General features: G+C 48.0%; 1 protein-coding gene across 2 annotated transcripts in view; it reads right to left on the bottom strand.

Annotated features, from left to right (window-relative positions):
- LOC138570265 (uncharacterized) overlaps positions 1–21,555 on the bottom strand; it is a 326,232-nt gene that overhangs the window by 216,991 nt on the left and 87,686 nt on the right. For both annotated transcript variants that reach the window (XM_069649033.1, XM_069649032.1), the window contains one exon: positions 19,638–19,757. In XM_069649033.1, the coding sequence (XP_069505134.1) occupies positions 19,638–19,757 (120 nt within the window). The remainder of the gene's footprint in view (positions 1–19,637; positions 19,758–21,555) is intronic.

Here is a 21,555-nt window from a genome sequence, read left to right on the forward strand (position 1 = left end):
CTTGGCTCACCGTGGGCATCAGGGTGCCGCCAAGACCAAGGCACGCCTACGGCTGAAGGTGTGGTTCCCTGAGCTGGAACGCAAGGTGGATGACTTTGTGGCGGCCTGTGTGTGGTGCCAGGCGGCATCTCCCCTGCAGCGGGAACCTGCAATAGAGACAATGCCTAGGGGGACGCGCCCTTGGGAAATTGTTCATGCAGACTTTGGATCCACCACCATGGGCACCCACTTCCTAGTTCTGGTCGACGAGTACTCTAGATACCCCGAGGTGGAGTTTGTGGACTCTGTGGCATTTGAGCACGTTGTGGTGGCCGTGGAAAAGGTGTTTGCGGCCCATGGTTTCCCACTCACACTGTGCTCGGACAATGGGGCGCCTTTCCAGAGCGAACGCTTCTCGGAGCTGATGGAGAGCTGTGGGGTGGTGCACAGGAAGATCATGCCCCTCTGGCCCCGGGCCAATGGCGAAGCAGAACGGCTTATGAGGACTCTAAATAAGAACTTTAGAATTGCTCAGGGACAGGGGCAGTTGCTCCAGAGAGCCCTGTGCCAGTTTCTGAGTTTGTATCGCACCACGCCACATGCATCCACTGGAGTGGCCCCGGTGGAGGCATTTTTCAAGCGGTGCCCTCGGGTTTGCTACCGGAGGTAGGAGAGAAAGAACCTGGGGTGATCAATGACCAACAGGTCGAGATGGACCGGCGGCTGAGGATCGAGCAAGAGAACATTCGGAGAGGGCTTCGCCCACAGCGGCTGGAGCCTGGCAATGAGGTCCTTATTCGGAATAGGCATCCCCATGGGAAGCTCTCCCTACCGTATGAGCCGGAACCGCTGGATGTCGTTGCAGTCCGGATATCCATGGTGACTGCATCGGACGGACGGCCGGCGGTAACTCGCAATGTGAGTTTCTTCAAGAAACTGCGGGATCCAAGAACTGATCCACCTCTTGATCCAGACCCAGGAGAAATCCATGAGGACGAAGGGGAAACACCATGTCTGCCTGAGTCCCCGGCTCCGGGGCATACCCGTGGACAGATGACCCGTGCCGGAGGTGAGCAGGAGGTACCCCCAGAGGGCTGGGCAAGGGAAACCTGCTCACCTCAGCGACTACGTGTTGGGTCACCTGGCTGATTGTCCTGACGATGAGAACTGCTAAGTAAGGGGACCCGGGTGGATGTCAATAAAGGGGTGTTTTGAACATGGGGTCTCGTGAAATGTTAAGTATTTGTTTTGGTTTGGTTTGCAGTGTCTAGTATTAGTATTGTTATTGCTCCCCGGAAAAAGGAGGAGTGTGGCGCTGCCCGATGACTGGGCGCGCACGCAGCGGTGTGACTTTGCACGCCGCCGCGTGCAACTTAAATAAACGGGGCGTTCCCGGCTGCGGCAGAGCCACCCGGATGCCCGAACCGAGAGGACGTCTCTGCCTGAGTCCTTCGGGGTTTGGGGGCTTACGGAAGGCGCAGAGGGGTCCCGACCAACCCCCAACAGTAATTACAGCCATCGGTTTGCCAGGTGGCTTCTGTCCCCATGCATATTTAAAAACTGCCATCAAACTTTGCACTTAAAGTGACTGCCAGTGTTTTTTCAAAGCAGTCTTGTGAGGGTCAGCAACTTAACTGGAGCTGTAAACCTACTACAGTAGCAATACAAATGTCAACTAGAGCCGACTTCAGCCATTCAGTGTATAAGCACTATGCATGTTCTTCACTGAAGTCCTGTAAAAAGCATGCGTTTGCAAAGCAAAGAGTTTTTGCTTGTGTAAGTATTAGGCATTAGTCAGGCACTGCTATTCGATGCCCAGGTATTCGCACCATTTTTCACCTGGTACCATCAATGGCCAGTTAATACCACTACAGCAGTGCCTGGTAAGTGCCTCTCCCATGCCTACACAAAAGCCCAACCTGCTGGAATTGCCCATGCTAATTTGTAGATGGGTGTGGTGGAGGAGTCGCAAGATGGAGGAAAATAAGCAGTTGACTGGACACCAAGGTTCTTGCGTTTATTTCTGGTTGTCTTCCATGAACCCCACTACCCCACTCCCCTTTACCAGTCGATGTGGTGCAGCTCTAGGAGCAGGAAAGGGATGCATGGGGAAGGTAAAGGGCCGGTGTGCCCCCGAGTTGCTGTGTTTCTTGGCAGCAACAGTCCACACTAGGCCATTCTTTCTACCAGGGAGGATGCACCATATCCACATTCACTTCCTGCGTTTTCAAAAGGAAAGGGAACTGGGGAAATTGCAGAAAGCACGCCCATTAGTACTTTTTATGACCTGGGCATCTATTAGCAGTACCTGGAAAATGCCTAAAACATATACACAAGCCAAAAACTGTTAGCTTTGCCAATGATTTTTTTTTTACAGGACTTCACTCATGGACATGAACAGTGCTTATTAATTGATTAACTAAAGGCAGACCTGGTTAAGATATTTTTACTAAATCAGTAGAGTTTATAGCTCAAATTAAGTCATTAACTTCCAGAAGACTGCCTTGCAAAAACACTGGCATGTACTTCAAGTGCAAAGTTTGATGTTAAGGCTTGAATAAAGAGAGCTGAAAGAGTTTCCTTCATGCTCAGTACATTGACAGGCCAACTCTAGCGTGAACCAGACAACTGAATCCTTTCGCCAGGGCTGCCATAGCACCTGGCACTTGCCTTGTTCACTTGGGGGAGTACAAGTGGACGCTTTGTAAACACTTTATTCCTCCGTTATTTCACCAAAAATGATTCTCGGTAACCACCCAGGTAATTTATGAGGAGCAACTCATGAGGGAGCCAATGACCATAGGGGGTGATGGGCCATATAAACCAAGGACCAGAGGAGAGCGATCAACCGGGTTGCCCAAGACCAGAAGGGCGACTGAGCCAAGAAGAGTGACTCACAAGGGAGTCAAGGAACAGAGGGGCAACTCACAAGGGCCTTGCTGCCAAGTGGGGGGCCCATGCCATGCGTGACGCCATGAGCCAGTCCTGGATTTTAACTTTGCATGGTGGTCTTTCTAGGCCCATACTTATAATGGGAAGAACACAAATACCAGTCCTAACATTTAACAGGAGATGCCTAGGCTGGCTCAGTGTCACGAAGGACATGGCAATACCTGGCAGGTATGCAAGGGAGTCAAGGACCAGAGGATAGTGACGAATTAAGAACCAGTTGGATGATGGACCAGATAGGATGCAAAAAGTCAATGATGTGCTTTTATAAGTCACACATGCAAGAAATTAAAAAAGACACTCATTGTTAGAAAAATAAAAAGCAATTTTAATAAAAAGTTCTTGAATAACAATGTAATCAAACCTGTTTCATGCGTATAACAGTGATTTATTGACGTTGGGTAGGAGCTACTTAACCGCAGGTTATAGTTTGGGTGAGGCGCGATTGCCGAGTGCGAGCGGGCGGGGAGGGGTCGCAATTTAGTTTTTCGCCCTGGGCACCAAATGGACTAGAACTGCCCTGCATAGGTAAATGAATTTATATCCAGACCTCAGCTGCTGGGAATAGGATATTATGGACAGACAAAAACCTAGCATGGATATGGTCGGATCAGGAACGAAGGGGCTAAGTGAGATGCTTGATATGATATTAATGACTACTAAAAGAGTGTCACACAAAACTCAGGGAAGAAACACTCCAATTTGTATGATAGTGATGTCCATAGTGAGAAAAAAAGATTGATGGAGTGAATAAGGATTATAAAACACAGCAGAGGTATGGATTATGAACAGAAATGCAAAATGGAAGCTACCCTACGTATGAAATATAAGAACTGACTGAAGGCCCATAGATACAATATCAGAAATGCGAATTGGAGAAAAATGTTTAAGCTATGTAAAACCAATGATTCTAAGAGGTTTTGGTACTTGTAGAGACAATACACGATTGAGGAAGATAATATGGATATTAATGTGATACCGGTGGAGGAATGGGTAGAGTATGTAAGCAACTATATTACGCGATGCATAAGGAGCATTGGTTGAACATAAGAGCTGTGGGGGGAATAACCATCTAGAGCCACATTTTGGCCAGGCAGATATTCTGAAGGTAATTAATAATATGAACGTGCCAGATGGGCTAGCTAATGCAGTCATTAAAAGTAACCCCACCAAGTGGGCACATCCCTTTTTGAAGATGTTCACTAATAACTGGCGCAGTGGGGAAATTCCAGACAGTTGGAGGAAAGCCGTATTGGTGCCCATCTTTAAAAAAGGGTGCGAGCACTCTCCCGGGTAATCGGCTTCTGTGTCACGATCCAGAGGCACGCACTCACTTGAGGAGTCCACTACAAGACAATGTTAATACAGGGTTACATTCTAGGCGTTTTCAGTTTCCAGCAAGCCGGCGTACTTTCCCTTTAAGAAAAGTCTTCAGTGGTAAGCCGGGACACAGACTGGAGATTGCCATGGCGACGCTGGCATCCCTTAAGCTTGGGTAAGCTGCGCAAGTCACGTGTATTTGTCCTTATTAGCCCTTCCGGTGTTCAGCTCGGAGCTTGTTAGGGAGAATTCTCTGTTTAGGCTGAATTTCCTAACCTAGTGAGTCCCCCAGCAGCTTTGCTAGATTTCTGGAGTTTGTTTTTTTCCATCCTGCCAAGAGTGAGACTCTTTTCTCCCACTCTTGGACATGAATGTGGTTAATTCCTTTGAATGTCAATGTGTTCTATGGGCTATGGGGTCTTTTACTCCATAGGGTCTCATATGTTTTGCTATGTGTGTTACACCGCACCCTCTGTGCCCTAACACTGGGGTGTCCTAGAGGATCCCCACCATAGACTCCATACCCTGGGACTGACTACTGTCTCCCAGGGCATGTAAAGTCACCATTGGCTTTACTAGACCTAATTTTACTAACAGAACAAGTACAAACCACCCTATTGTGGACGTACTGGTAGGGTTAATTCTATTACCCCTGGGTCTGTTGTTCAAGGGGGCACTGTCCCGTCCCCCCTTGTCGAGTTTTGGCTGGTGGCAGTGGAAACTACTTGTTATATTCGACCCCGAATATAATTCTATGGGATTCTTCCCATTGTTGGAGGCTAATACTTTTCCCGTTAGTCCCTAACATACCACCGGTTTATTTGTCTTAAATAAATCTACCGGTTGGTATTTTCTGCCAGAACTCGGTTTTTAAAAATGGCGTCTGTGTTCGCCTCTGTAAATCCGAACCAAAGGTTGAGCCCTTTGTTCCACTTTTTGGCGGGCTTCTGCACAGAAGCCCTCCAAAGTGGTGCCATTCTGTCTGGGTACCACAGGGGGTGTGGGAGGGGGTTTAGGCACCCTGGACGGAGTTGCCTTGCCAACTCAAGTCACACTCTGGTGTGATTGGCCCAAGTGGTGAGCCACCCCGCTCACCACTTAGCATGTGTTGATTGACAGCTAGGCTGAATGAATGGGGGTTTTCTGCATAAAAGCAGGGCTTTTGGGACTGGATCTTCAGAAGTCGCCACAGGACCTAAGAATCCAATGAGGGTAAAGCTGAGCTGATCTACAACGACGACACCTCCGGTGGAGCCCTGCTGAACCGACTCACCACTTCCCAACGACAGAGGAGGTCTCTCGGCCGGAGAGTCTTCTTCCCCTGACTGGTGGGAACAACCAGTCCCTTTGCTTTTTCTTCGCTTCCAGGACGTAGTGGTCGAATTGCCCGTGCTGAGCACCCCGGCAACCGGATAGCCACTAACCACTGTACCGCGATCAAAAGGTGGTGCCTTGTGACGGAGCACTCCGCGGCTGGTCTCTTCCCTGGTGGTGCAACGATCTTCAACTTTACTTCGACTATGAGAGCATTTCATCTCTTGGCAAAGCCCCGACTTGCATTCACCACCAGGAACAACTGCCCATGCCAAAGCTGCCTCTGCACTTACAAGGTACCGTGTCCGTCTGGCTTCCCTTGTGACGGTTAGCGTGAGGTGTCTTAATCCTTACCTCGGCCGTGGGTCGCCCCCAGACCTTCTTAACTTTGTTCTAAACTGGTCCAACCTTTCTGTGACAATTTGCTACAAAGACTCGAAGTGCATTTCCACTGTGATACTTTTTGGGACAGATCGCCTTGCCTCTCTCCGAGTGGGCCTGCCCTCTGAACTTTGTGATCGACAGTAGACCCTGCCTTACTTGCCTTGCATTTGCTTCGAAAAAGTGTTGGTACCTAGTTGGTTTCATACCCTGCCTTTTCTCTCCCGTTCTAACGAATATTAGAGTGCCCTCTAGGTTAAAGCATTCACCTCTGTCTGCAAATAAGTGGTGCCGTTGAACCTAGACTTGTCGAAATATTGTTAGGGGATTGATATACTTATAGTAATTATAATTGAAGTTGTTTGCCGTATTAGTGCCATTGTGTTTTTCATAGATGTGTTTTTAAAATAAATTATATATCTTTACACCCAAGCTCTGTGCAGTGTCTGCTTGTTCTACTGTGTAAATTGCCCTATTTTGTATACTCCACATACTGCCTAACTTTTCTTAAGAGAAGTCTGACTGCTCAGCCACAGCTACCAAGTGAATCTGTGTGGTACAGACGGCTACCAAGTGGGTTTACTGCCAAACACCTGTAGGCTTAAATCTTTTGCAGTGGTCCCAGAGGGAACTGCACAGGTTTCCGCTTAACAGAGCTTCTGAACAAACTTCTTCTGCTGTTTTGGGTCATTGTTTTTTCTTCTTGCCAAACCCTGTTTCGATTCTATGTTTTTTGCCTTTGCCTGCCCACTTGGATTCTGATTTGCCTCGTTAGGATTTTTTGACAGACTGAATCTCGACCTGCTATTGGATTACCCTTGTTTGTAGTGACGCCGACTTCTATTTGTGCTTTCTTGGTAACAGCTCCATAGTTGTTCTTGTCCTTACCTGAACAGGGTTTCTTCTTAGCTCCTTCTGCCTTTTCCCCGGTGCTCAGTTCTATCTTACCTTCTTACTTTAACACTAGTGCTCAAGTGAGGACGCGATCGCACGCTCAGTGGGAAAGAACCTTTCTCTTCATTTCTTCTACTCATCTGAGGACGCGAACGGACGCAACGTGCGAAAGGATTGTTGCTCTTCATCTTTACACAACCAGTGAGGATGCGAACACGCGCAACGTGGGAAGTACATTTGTTCCTTTCCAGTTTTCTGGTAATGTTTATTTACCCTTGAGGTCTTCAGTCATATTCGCTATACACTATCCGGATTCCACGGTAAGCACACTCCTAAGGGGGTTTCTGGAGCTTAGGGGATCTTGAGCCCGAGGTTAATCCTGTTCTTGTTTCTACTGTAGTTGTTAACCCGACCACCTGCCTGTGCTTTCAGAGTTTCTTGCAAGGAACCTGCACCTATTTGCACAGGTCTGTATTGTCTTTGGTCGGATCTTGAGTTTAGATTCAGTAAGGTTAATATTGTTAACTTGTACTTTGTTTCCTTAAAGCTTGGTGATTCGTGGGATCCATCCATCCATCTTTCAATCAATAGGTTCCTCTGCATGTTATTTTAGCATTCAGTGGGTCACATTGTTAGGAAGAAGGTATAACTTCACTACGTGTCCAGTATACACACGTGGAAGCTTTGGCTGGCACTGACATTCTGGCCATGGCGGATACCCATTGTAAGATCCTTTGCACTCTTCTGCTGAAAAGCATGAATACGTGGAGTAGTCAAAGGAATTTACTATCTTCCCAGCAAACTGGTTTTAGGCAAGATCTTAGTACCCTGGACAACATGATTACATTAAATAATTATCTCTGACACAATGGGAAAAGGGGGAATTATCTGTATGTATGCTTCATTGATTACTCAAGAACCTTTGACTGTGTCGATAGGGAAAGGCTCTTGAGTAAGATGTTGAATATGCCCCACAGTCTTGCATTTCGATAAAGCCATGTTCTCTGATACCTCTGCGATTATCTGCTTGGAGAAGGATGCCATCATCAATCCCCCTGAGGGAGTATAATATCGCCAGTATTCTACAATGTATATGTAGCCAACATGAAGGATGCCTTTGAATCTGTACATGGATATCACGTAAAATTACGCAGGATGACATATGCAGAAGACACGGTCATCATGGATAAAACACCTGGGTTGCAGAGAATGCTCAATGCCCTGAACCTATTTGCAAAGAACAAAAATGTGTGTATTAATGCAAAAAGAAACTAAGATCATGATAACTGGGTCACGAGTGCATATGAACAAAAAGCGAAGATGTAATTAGAAGATAGACAATGAGGTATGGGAGGTAGTAGACATTTATCCGTATTTAGGCCTCCCGAAAATGAATAAACCTATGAAAACTTTCTACAAAAATAGATTAAAGGATAAGATGACGAGAAAACGGGACGTCATTAGAAGATACATGGTTAGAAAAGGGGATCCTCTAAGGAGGGCTTCCTTGAAATTTACAAAAGCAGTATCGTCCCAGGGATACTGTATGCTTTGGAAACATTAGAGGCCAAATATATGACATGGTTTGACAGAATGGAGGGTACATTACGGCAATCGGTCCTAAGACTTCCAAATGTTGTACCTGTGGAAGCCATAAGAAGCGATCTAGGCTTTTTTTATTTTTTTTATTATTAAACTTTCTTTATTGGTATTGACAATTAACAGGTTAACGCAAACAAAAAACCTCTCTCATATGCTGCATATGTTGTGTCCATCTCTTATATGGACCTCATATAAGGTCCATATAAGACCCCACCTCACCACCCCCAAGACCAGGGCCCACTCTCCTCCCATAATCGGGCCTATTTAGTGGCCAGGGCTGTCCGAGCCCTCCGAGGAGTCCTCTGCTGTTTTTGGGTGTAGCAATGGCACTGCCAGTGCCACCCAGCGGTGTAGTTCTTCGCTGGAGTCCAGCCTCTGTTCGTGGATAGCGGTTTCCCATGCTCCAGTCTCAGCAGTTATCCACTTCTTGAGGTCTCCCCACCACTGCGTTCGATTGGGCCTCTGGGGTTCTTCCATCCCATGGCTATGCGCCTTTTGTCTGTGATATAAGCCAAGTCTCTGAGTCTATTTAGGGGCTTGTTCTTATGGTTACGCTTGTATCTGCCCAATATGCAGGCCTCTGGACTGTGAACTTCCAGTTCAATGTCTGCGTTCACAATCCTATCATGTACCTGTGTCCAGAAACTGCGTAAAACTGGGCAGCCCCAGAACATATGCGTCATTCCCGCCCTTGGTTCGTTGCATTTGGGGCATAGCTGGATTCCAGCCCCCTTGAAGTTTGATATGACTTCTGGTGTTAGGTAAGCTCTGTTGATGATATATAATTGGATTAGTTGTAGGCGGCGTTTCTAGAGATTTGTTTATGGTAGTGGGTTACCTTCTCCCATTCTCTGTCTTCAAATTCTAGGCCCAGTTCATTTTCCTATTTTGCTCTTCTTCTGATCTCCTTATTGGTCATGCCTAGCAATAATACCTCGTAGAGTCGCGAAGTTTTGTGGCCTCCTTTGGCTGTGTTTAACATTGTTTCTATGACCTCGTTGTCGGTGGCTAGGTTGCGACTGCGGGCCACCTGCCCTTCAAAGCCTGTATTACTGCTCTATGGAACAAGAATTGACCCGCTAGTAGCACCTCGGACTCACTGAGGTATGAAAAAGTCAGGATCTCTTGGTCTTGGACCAGGTCTCCTAGGGTAGCCACACCACATGGTTCCCATCTTGCACGCGTTTCTGTTCGGCCCCATGGGTGATGGGCCATGATAGCTGCTATGGGGATTTGTGGGGAGTACGGGTCCTCAGACCCGACTGTTTTGCAGGCCCTTTTCCAAAGCTGGGTGCCCAGCTCGACAAGGTATGGGATGTGTGCGACGGCTCCTTCCTTGACCCATAGTAGGTCTCTGAGTAAGAGGTTGGGTAAAGCTGGTTGGAGGAGTCTGGTGTCTGTAGCGGTCTCGTCAGCCATCCATTGCGTCACGTGTCTTAGATGGCTTGCGAGGTAGTACAGTTCAAAATTGGGAACTTTCATTCCTCCCCTCTCGAAGGGTCTGTGGAGTGTCTCCAGTGCCACCCTGTGCCTGCCACCCTGCCAGAGAAACCCTCTGCATATTTTGTTAATTTCTCTGAAGAAGGAGGGGGGGAGGGTGTTAAAGGGGGCATTAGTGAAGTTGTGTAATAGGCGGGGGAGTGCCACCATCTTGAGGAGACCTGCCCTCCCGGCCACCGAGAGCGGGAGCTTTCCCCAGAACTCCATGGATTTTACCAGGTTATCTTTAGCTCTAAACGTGTTAAGGATGTGTTCTGTAGAAGGGTTTCGGTGTATGGTGATTCCTAGGTATTTGAAGGAAGTCACCTGCTATTCTAGGTCCAAGCGGGGCAGGGATCTGGGGTCTTCCCTGTATAGTGCAGCTAGTGCGTAGAGGCAGGACTTTTCTTTGTTAATCTGGATTCCTGTGTGTTGGTAGAATCCTTCTAGGGTTTCTAAGATGTAGGGCAGCAGATGTTCAGATTCGCATAAGTATAATAGGGTATCATCGGCATACATGGATACCAGGTGGATCACCCCATCAATTTCTATGCCCCCATCTCTGTATTCCTGTCAGAGATATGCGGCCACGGGTTCGGTGGCGATAATATATAGCATCGGGGACAGTGTGCACCCCTGGCGGGTTCCTCTATGGAGGGGCCACTTTTCTGAATATGATTTGTTGGTTCGCACCATGGCGGTTGGGTTGGTGTAGACCAATTGTGTCCATTTCAGGAAAACCGGTCCTATCCCCATTTTGACCATGGTAGCGTATAACCACTCCCATCGCACCGAGTCGAACACTTTGGTGGCATCAAGTGACGCAACCGCATATTTCTGAGGCCTCCGTTCTGTGCTGTAAATAACATGGTGTAACCTACGCAGGTTCTCGGTTATGGAGCGCCCGGGTACATAGCCCGTTTGGTCTTGGTGGATTAAATGAGGAATCACCCTGTGCACTCTGTTCGCTAGCAGGGAGGTTAGGATCTTGCTATCAACGTTTAACAAAGAGAGGCCTGTAGGAGCCGCAGTCCATTCCATCTTTTACCAGGCTTGAGGAGTGGGATGATTATGGCTTCCCCCGTGGAGTCGGGGAGGGTGCCACACTCATAAGCTTCGTTAAACACATGAGCTAGCAATGGGGCTAAGGTCTCTTCATAAGTCTTATAAAACTCCCCGAGGAGGCCATCAGTGCCTGGGGCTTTACCGGATGGAAGGGATCTAATGGTTACTTTTACTTCATCGGGAGTGATGGGCTCGTCTAGCGTTTCGGCCATATGCGCATCTAGGCTAGGCATTTCAATCATATCTAGGGCGTCCTCAATTCCGTTGGTGACTATAGGCGGGGTCTCGGAGTACAAGTTGTGATAGAAATCTGAAAAAACGAAGTTGATACCTGCCTGGGTATGTGCAGTGGTGCCATCTGGCTTAAGAATTCGGCAAATGGGTGTACGGGGGGTCTCCCCTTTATACAGCCAGGCTAGGAGTTTTCTGGGTTTATCACCCAAGGAATGGGTTCTCTCAGTGTGTTTGGCATAGCTCAATTTCCCGAGGGATTCCCAGTGTGTTAGACAAGTTTGCTTTAGGTCAGTTATTTTTTGTAGGAGTTCTGGGGTTAGGTCTTCCCTGCTTTCCAGTTCCCCCAGCTCCTTCTCGGAGCGTTCCAGAGCGGATGTGATGGATCTATGGGCTCCGCCTAGGGACGCCATCATTTCTCCCCTCATGACCACCGTGTGTGCCTCCTAAGCAGTGCCTATGTATTTAACGGTGTTTAGATTTCTCTCCCACTACTCCTCAGTACTATCGTTTGTGTGTTCCCGAAAGACCATCAGGTAGGGCTTCGGCCCCGAGCCTCCAGGTAGGAACCGGAGGTCTGGGTGGGAATATTTCCCAGGTGATCAGCAGTGGGGAGTGGTCCGATAGCACCCTCGGCAGGTAATGGGAATCCCTAAATATAGATTGTTGCTCTTGACTCACAAAAAGAGTCCAACCTAGTATGGACTGCATGGGGTGGGGAGTAAAAAGAGAATTCTCACTTATCTGGGTGTTGTTCTCTCCACAAGTCCCGAAGTAGTAGCTGGAGCGTCAGTTTAGATAGGATTTTGGGCGGCGGGGATGGGCGTGTGGGTTTGTTGTCAGATCTGTCCTTTAGGGGGTCTAAGGTGCCGTTGTGGTCACCACCCCATATCATGACGCTATCTCTGTGAGGGCTAAGTCGAGGGTATAGGGAGTGGAAGAAAGGCGCGGCATTGTGGTTGGGTGCGTAGGTGCTGATTAGGCAGACCTCTCTGCCTTCAAGGGTGCCGCACGCCATTACCATCCTACCTTCGTTATGCGATTTGGTGCTTATTAGTCTGAAGGGGATAGTCGGTTCAACCCAAATCAATACTCCCCTAGCATAAGAGTAGGAGGAGGATCCGATCAAGGTCCCACGCCGTGCACTGGCTAGTGCCTTCAATTTGTCCACCGTGAGGTGCGTTTCATGGAGCATGGCGATCCTGGTTTTGCATCTTTTCAGGTAAGCAAGGATGCAATGTTGTTTTACGAAGCTGTTCATGCCTCCGACGTTCCACGTCATGATTTTTATTGTGTCAGCCATGGGTCTCAGAGGGTCTAGTGTCCGTTTCTGGCCCGTTAAATGTTACCTCCCCATGTCTCTCCCCACAACACTTGTGAGATCTTTGAACTTGGGGGCAATGTTTCATCTGTGCAGAACATTGTGGACGTTGGTGGTCTAGGTGTTTTCCTTTTCCGGCACCCAACAATCGTGCCAACTCCCGCTATCCCTCCCCACCTGAACTTAGAACACCCCAAACTTAAACCAGGTCGAACGGGGTTTCCCTCGTTGTGACTGTCCCGTTTCTGCTCTGTTAGACCATACATTGGTCGCCTGGTGCCCTACGGGCGGGTATGTATATACCCCTAAGGAGAAAAAAAACTTCCGGGGGTGGAAGGATGTCTGTCTCTGGTGCCTCGCTGTAAGAAAATCGTTCCAGCTGCATTGAGTTTAGCGATTGCATGGAAGGGTTCCTATGGTTCATGGACCTGGATATCGCTGTCGAGTGGAGTGGCTCATCGCGGGTATCGTCTTTTTTCATCGATGTCGGGGATCTGTTCCCTGTCCATCCAGTCCCGGGCCTCGATTGGGGTGTCGAAGAGGTGGGCTTTGTTGTTGCGTATGACTTTCAGTCTGGAAGGATATAGGAGCATGTATTGCAGCCCAGCGATCTTCAACCTGGCTTTGGTATGTATGAATTGAGCTCTCTTCATTTGGACCTGGAATGTGTAGTCCGGGTAGATGGATATTTTGCCCGAGTCTTTCTGAATCTGGCTGCCTGCTCATGAATAGGCCAGGATGGTCTCCCGGTCTCTATATTTGAGTACCTTCGCCATCATTGGTCTGGGCGGGGTGCCCGGTGGAGGTTTTTTGGTTAAGGATCAGTGAGCTCTCTTGATCGTGAAGCCTTGGGAAAGTTTTCCAGCACCTATCTCCTGTAGCAGGAGGTTCTCCACGTAGTTTGTGGGGTCGGATCCCTCAATGCCCTCTGGCAAGCCTATGAGGCGGATGTTGTTCCGACATGCCCGCCCTCCCGCCTCCTCGGCGCTGTCCTCCAAGTTCTTCTTTTTCTGCTACAGCGCGTCTACATCTTTGAGGAGCACCGTTTTAGCTTCGGTGTTTTCGCGAACCTGGGCTTCTAGGGTGTCCGTCCTGCTGGCCAAGGAGCAGACGTCCTGGCGTAGGAGGCCCAGGTCTATGGCTACTGCGTCAATTTTGTGCTCCATGTTGGTCTGGAGCAGCTTGATGGCTTCGAGGAGCTGGGTGTTGCTGGGTTCGGTTGCCGTACCCGGGGGGTCCGGCAGCCCTTCTGCAGTTGTCCCGTTCAAGGTTTTGGACACTATGGGCCCCTTTGCCGTGAAAGTATCCATGGCGGTTTGGCGTTGTTTGGATCTAGCCCCTTTCGTGGTCATATCGGTTAGTCTGCAGGCGCCTTGCCGCTGCGGGCGAGGACCCGGGGCAGTCTGGGTGCAGTGTGGCTGAGCTGCTGTCTGCTCTTTCATGTAACCTTTATTAGTTGGGCTTCCACAGCCGTTTGTCCTGTATGCATGGTCGTGCTTGGAGCCCCAGAAGTGGACCGGGGAATGGGCCTGTGGTGCGCCCGGTGGTCTCTCCCAGTTTAGTAGTAGGCTACCTCACTGATAGCAGGTTGGGCTGCTGGTGTACAGGGGCCAGGATGTGCCCATCGAGGGGGCTCCCCAGGGTTCCTAGCGTGTGATTTATAAAGTGGGTTTTCCGCGTACAGCCTCCCCTTCCAGGGGTCCCCCGATTGTGCCAGGCACAGGGAGGTCCGCGATATGGGCTTATGGTGTACCCTTTGGCCCCTACGTGCTCCGTAGTAGGTTGCCTCCCCTGTGTTTAGTCTACAGGCAGGCCGATGGCAGGCAGGGGGGGCAGGTCGTGTTGTCCTGGGTGGCCCCTTGGGCCCCAGGTCAGCCTTTTGCGTGGTGGATATGATGCCTTTCCGGGGTTGTCAGTAATTTACGCTAGGCTCGGGGGGGGGGGGGGACTGCAGGCGCGGTGTAACCTGCCGTTATTAGGCTTCCACCTGCTCACCTCTTAAGTGCTCCGGCACCGGAGCTCTCCTCTCGGTCTCAGCAGTGGCACCGAGGGCTCTTCATACATGTGGCAGTGCGTCGTGTCTCTGAAGCTGCTCTCTTTCGTGCAGCCAGCCGCCCGCACACCGTTGGCACTCCCCACAGGTCGGGCTGGAAAGTTGGTGTTGTTGGGCTGCTGTATGTGAGAGTGGGGGTCTGGACAGGCTAACCCACTCGGCGGTGCGGTCCAGGTTCGGCCCAATAACACAAATCGCTGCTCAGAACGGCGTGCAGGAACTGCCTTTTCGGCTCCTGTCCGGCGGGGTGGGCCAATTATGTGTAGGGGTATGGCCGCCGTACCGGGGGCAGCCCTTCACGGCTCCAAGTCGGCAGAACATTTGGTGGGCTTGTTCCGTGTAGCACCTTTCACGGAAGCCCCGGATGGTGCAGGATCTGGGGGGTCTGCTGTCACGGTGACACCCGCCTGGGTGCCAGCAGGTAGCGGGCTAGTCTTCCCCTCTTGCTTCGTGAGCCCTGCGGCGCCTGGGGCTCGCTACACCACCTCCCAGCTCCAGCCTCGAGGGCTTTGTCCGCGGCAGACGTGCCCTGTGTTTGCGGCTCCTCTCTTTCGCGCCCCCAGCCGCATGTGTCCGCTGCAGGCTCCCGTTTCAGGTCGGGCGGAGCTACTGGTACTGTTGGGACCTCGTGTACGAGCCCAGGTGTTGGTTGGCTCCTCCGGCTCCGCGCCTCGGTCAGGGTGCAGTTCTGATGCTCCGGCTGCTGCGTAGCTTAGTGCGGGGGAGCCGCCATTTTATCTCCAAGCCGCGTTGCCCTGCCGTGCAGCTCTTCGGTCCGAGCGGGACACTCTTGGTCTCAGAAATCAGTCCACAGGCGCCGGAAGGTATCGGCGCAGGGTGCAGAGTTTCACGGGCTGCCAGAGTGCATAAATAGTATGAAATTACAGCTTATGTTGGTCGCATCGATCGGAGCCCACACAGAGTGGGACTTCTTCACATGGCGGTTGGCCATGCCCCCAAAGTGAACTAGGCTTAGTATCCCTAACTACGCAGTGGAAAATGCTCTGCAGTAAACTATATATTAAGATAAAACTGTGGCAGCGGAACCAGGAAAGTCTACTGAGTGTGATCGCTATGAATATGAATGAAAATACCAACATAAATGAGCTCATGAAAAATCGACTACTGACAGTTGTATACTTTTTCCACGATTGGCCCGCCTATGCCTGGTGATGAAATTGAGGCCATTAACATACAGAGATGCCTTTTAAAAAAGGCCATAGAGTGGGATATAGCTAATAACCTCATCGAGATTGAGTACTAAGAAGCGGTACGACCAATATACTATGCTGGGATTTGAGATAGTGAAGCCAAGAAGGTAATTAACAAAAGTGTGTAATCAGGAATTCCTTCGCTTTATACGATTGCTCCGATTTAATATACTACTGTGCTGCGAGTATGTGGGGTCGTGGATTTCTGTTCCGGCCCAAGAAAGAAAGTGTTGTTTGTGCAGGAAAGAGGTGGAAACACGTAGACCTCTATTAACAGATTGTAGCTGTTTGCAAGAAAACTATAATAGGGGCTATGGGTACCTGGTAAGTGATTACAGAATGGTAACCACAGACCAATTTTGTACCACCATCTTCACAGCAGATACATTGGTGTACGTGGGAGCTGCATACCACATTTGAAATAGAATAACTTATGATGTGTTAGGCAAAGTTTGTATGCAGTACCCTTAGGGACCACTACACACAACTAGGACAACCAGCTGTAAGCAAACCAACCTTTTGTATAAGTCTGTACTACACAGTTTTGGTAGCGTTGCTGAGCAGCCAGGCTTATCTCAAGAGAGTGATGTGAGCTGTAATGATGTTACACAGAGGTCTACAATCAATAGTATTCAAATATACTCTTACACTCAAGGTTTCTTGGTAAAACACTTATTAATTTATTTCACAGTCAGTTATAAAACATTCTCTAGAAGGAGGCAATATATATCACACACAAATATACTTCAGTACTTTACACTGTACGTTTCTGAGGGATTTAAACTACTTTGAAGGAGGCGCAAAATGGCATTCAGAGTACTTTGAAGTCGGAGCAAAAAGGCATAAGTTAATAAAAAGAAGATCACAATTATTCTTAGACAGTGCAAATATTTTGATTTCACCAGAGGAGTCAATTCAATGCAATAGTTGAGGCCAAAGTCAATGGGCTAAAGTCTTATATAGGATAAAGCAGTTCTGGTAGTTAAACGGAAATGTCTTTGCCAAAGTTCTCAGAAGTAGTTCGTAAAAGAAAGATTCATATGTTGGGTCACACGCTGACTAGGCCTGCAAGTTGCAAAAGTTCCAAGCACTTTCGCAGCAGGAGGAAAGTTCTCCCGATCGGGTTTTCACAGTACCTTATAATGAAGAAAAAGATGCAGCTGAAGACTTCTGTTCGGGGCAGTTCCTGCAGATCTCGCTGTTCCTGAGCTTCAGTCGTGGGGACAAGAGGGAGGACTTCGGGGGACTCCTGCACTGCGCTGGGACTGGTCAAAAAGCTGGCAACTGGCAAATCTTCAATTCCGGTAGCTGTAGTCAATCACACAAACTGGTGTCCCTCTCCCTGGTTATTCGGTTTCCTGCAGCACTCTGAGGAAAATACAACCAGCTCAGAGTATGGTATCCAGGTGGCTTAGTGTCGAGTTGATTGGTCCCACCAACTCAAAGAAAGAAGTCGTCTTTGAGGGGCTTCTCTGTCGTGATGAACTTGGTGTTTTGGACCTGCAGCATGAGGTCACCGGGCAAACCAACGGTCCAGGAGTTGCAGCAGCCGTCCTCTTCCAGCTCGTCTTCGGTTCTTTCGTTCCAGTGGTCAACTCTCCCTTCCAAGCCAAGAGACGCACCTTTTAAACAGTTTTCTCCCTTTCATTCTAGCCTAGCTGTCACTCACACAGCAGGGGGGCTGTCCTTGCCGGACAGTCAGCCAGCCAATCATGCCAGAGTGCATTTGGGTCTACTAGGAGACTAAGCACAGGGAGTTTCGGGCACCTCCCTCACTTTCTGCCCACCCCAGACACTTCGGCGCCAGAGGCGGTCTTCATTCCTGAAGCCCGCCAAAGGCGAAGGAACAAAGGGACCAAACCTGGTTTGCAGCGCAGAGACAAACTCCAGAAGGACATTTCCAAAAAGAAATAGCGAAAAAAGAATAACGGGACCGTTTTAAACAAAGGGGGCTCAGACGCCATCTTGAAAAACATGTCTCCCGCGATTTAACACTATCGGTTTTCGCGGTCACGAAAAATCATGGTAGTTCGTTGTAAAACCACTGCCACCAGCCATTTTGAGAGGAAAGGGTAGCATTTGACTGCTAGATGTGTTTCTAGACACAGGGGATACTAGGTAACCCCTCCAGCATTCCATTGTAAGATAGTGTGTGCTGGGTCTAGGAATTTAAAAAGACTAGTAAAGTCAATTTCACTTTACATTCTCTGGGAAACAGTAGTTTATCCCAGAGAAGGTAATTAAACCTTGGGACAGCCTAAAAGTCTTCCCTGTGTCACTGCACGGAGGGTGCTGTGTGACACATGAAAATAAGATGCCTATGGAGTTGTTTAGACTCCATAACCAAATGAAACCAGAGTAAAACACATCAAAATACCAAATGAGAAAGTGGGAAAAAGGCCTACACTCTCCAGGTAAAAGAATCAAGTCCTCAAAATCCAGCAAAGTTGCTGGGGGTCTCTAAGGTGAAGGGAATTAGCACATTTATGAGAATTCTCCATAACACTATGCAAGAAATTAGTAGTGGATGAATTAGCTATGTATTAATCCAATCAGATGGGACTCTGAATCTTTTTTGAATTACTAGAAGGTTGCCTACATGTGGTGCCTTATTTGTTCATAAATACTGGTTTTAATAGCATTATGATGATGAGATGCTGTTTATACCATATGATATGCACAGAATATGTCATTTGTAATTAATTGATATGCAATATAATGCTTGTAATGATCTTAATTGTTAGTAAGAAAAGCGTATAAGGTTTAAATTAACCAATTGCACTATAAACTCAATAAAATAAATTAAAAGAAATACCTACACAAGCGTCTCAGGGTGTAGAGGCCTACCGGGAAATCTCCAGAGTTCCCTGTAGGCCAGTCCACCCCTGTCGGCACAAAGCAAACATGTGTTCCACTTCACCAAGTAAACATGGGCTTGACTCAGAGCAGATATGGACTGGGTTTCACTGGGCAGACGAGATAAGGAGGCGGGTACTTGTCGCCACCAAGCAAACATGGTCTCCACCTCAGTAAGCAAAAGCGGATATTAACTGGACATGAACCAGCAGCAGGACTCACTAATCTAACCTTGCTCCTAGTTTCTCTCCTTTGTTAAGCCTTTTTCCATTCCCCTCGATTAACCGCCTCTTTCCTGGTTTCTTTACCAAGCCTTTTCCCCATTCCCCTCGATTAACCGCCTCTTTCCTGGTTTCTTTACCAATCCTTTTCCCATTCCCCTCGATTAACCGCCTCTTTCCTGGTTTCTTTACCAAGCCTTTTCCCATTCCCCTCGATTAACCGCTTCTTTCCTGGTTTCTTTACCAAGCCTTTTCCCATTCCCCTCGATTACCCTCCTCTTTCCTGGTTTCTTTACCAAGCCTTTTCCCATTCCCCTCGATTACCCTCCTCTTTCCTGGTTTCTTTACCAAGCCTTTTCCCATTCCCCTCGATTAACCGCCTCTTTCCTGGTTTCTTTACCAAGCCTTTTCCCATTCCCCTCGATTAACCGCCTCTTTCCTGGTTTCTTTACCAAGCTGTTTTCTTACCATCCAACCATTTCCAGTCTACTTTTTATTTGATAAATTGCCTTTGAACAGTTCTTTCTATGTTATGTACTGCACAAAGGGAAAATGGGGTGATAGAAGTTAATACAAATCTGAAATCTGAACGAACATTAAAAGCAAAACATGGAATGAACTGCAAAAAAGAAGATATGGCCTGGCCTTAGAAGGGCAAAAACATGCGCTTTTCTGAACACAGACAGCAAGACGACCCTGGAATAAACTATGCGTTAAAGTTTTTATTTTATTTTAAATGGGAAATCAATCAGCATACTTACTAATCCATTTTCTCTCTTTCGTCTGCAAGAACTGAACAACAAAGCACAAAAGGCAGTAAATGGCAACGCCCAGGGCAGCAGCAGAGAGCCACAGTGCGACCCACATCACAGGTGGGATACCTGCAGTGAGAAAAGGGAGAACAAGAGTCAGTGTATGACATAGGAACAGAAACACACTACAGCTACACGCCTGACCAGTACTCTGGTGAGTAAAATTACCAGCATATTCATGGAATGGACTAAGCAACGTGCAGTGCTGCACAATGTACACTGCTGTAAAGTTCCAATTGCAGCGCCTTTAATTTTGTGCAGTCTTTAAGGCCTGTAACATTGTTCTATGCAGTGCAGCAATTAGTAGGTCCTCAGGGCAGTGCACTAAACTCTGGAACAGAACATCCGTGTACTCCACTAGCCATGGGTTATCAAACCGGCACTGTCCAAAAATCATGATGTGTACACACCTTTGTAATGGGGGCCCACCCGACCTAGAGTCACCCCCCGCCCTCCCAACAAGACTCCATAATGGAGCAGAGTGCGGGGCAAAACTCAGCTTTATTATCAGTCAAATAAAGCAGGGTCAGCACATACACAGTCAACTCTCACAGCTCTCCTCTTGTTACTACAAAACAGTTGATTAAGTACTACAACCGCGTGCGTCATCACTGACGTCATAACAGTTTTAGTACACAAAACCCACTGGGAACGGGCATTGCTTAATGGGATTGGCTACATATGGATTATGTACGGGTTAACCGTTTCATTGGGTTACGCATAACTGATGGCTCCTCCTGGAACCACCCCTATATTGATAAGGTGAGAAAACATCTTCACGACAGGTGATAGGTTGGCCTACTAGTTGATGGCGGCATGACACTTAGGATTCGGATTGGCTGGCTTCTACCAAACAACCTTGGATACCTGACAGGTCATCACGACATGAGCCAAACAAGGAGTAGGTAGAGAGAGGGCCACGGACTGTTCTTTGTCCAATTAAAACTTGCCATCCCTCATTCCTCAGTCATGAGAATGCACAATCTCTTTGTATTTGGCCTTGGAGGCCCGCTCGTCTGCGTGTACGTTTAAGGAGTATGGCAGATGTCATATCTATGTTCGCTTCTAATGAATAGCCAGTGTTCTCCAGCTATTGATCACGTGTTATAGGACCATGTATGTAATTGAATTACCTATTTATTTGTACCAATATTAGTGAGAATGTCACATTTTATTTTGCTACCAGGGACACCCCGGAGTTGTTCTCCAGAGTCTTTTGGCTTGCTGTTCTACTGCACCTGGCTAATAAATGCTGTTTTGTATTCTTCTGAACCATTAATTAATCTGGGAGCACACGGTTTACGCCTTGGGAAATATTATCTCGAATCTTCGTCCTGTCGTCCTTATCCTCCCTCATTTCATGTTAACCTCGGCAGCTACTGTCGGCTCTGTGCGGATCTGTTTTTCTGTGGATTCTCTGAGGTCCTGAGGCCTTTTCTCGTTTAGAAGCATGGTGCAGCTTCAATTTTTGAGAAGATGGCTGAACACACACTCTTGTTTCAGTGATTGTGTGCTATATTCACGTGTCATTCATGTTGCATTCACCTTTTACATTGGATGTTAGTCTTCATGGATGCTATGTTAATATTCTTCATGTATAAATGCATGTTTACCTAGTGTGCGTGGTCTTCGGGTGGAGTTGTAAGGAAGGCATGGTATCAAAGTAAGAGACACAAGTGATCACAGTTCAAGGGTGTTTATTGAACTTTATTGGGGGTATGAAAAATGCCCATCTAAACCTAAATCTAAGATTGGAGCAAGCAACAACCATCAAATAATAGAAAAGGCTGTCCTAGTCGTGTCATCAAAATAAAGCCGGCCTATACTAAAAATAACTATTGCCAAACCTTACTCTATATAACAAAAA

This window comes from Ambystoma mexicanum, chromosome 2q, assembly GCF_040938575.1.
Source record: "Ambystoma mexicanum isolate Mex_15411 chromosome 2q, UKY_AmexF1_1, whole genome shotgun sequence".
In the NCBI taxonomy this organism is placed as follows: domain Eukaryota; kingdom Metazoa; phylum Chordata; class Amphibia; order Caudata; family Ambystomatidae; genus Ambystoma; species Ambystoma mexicanum.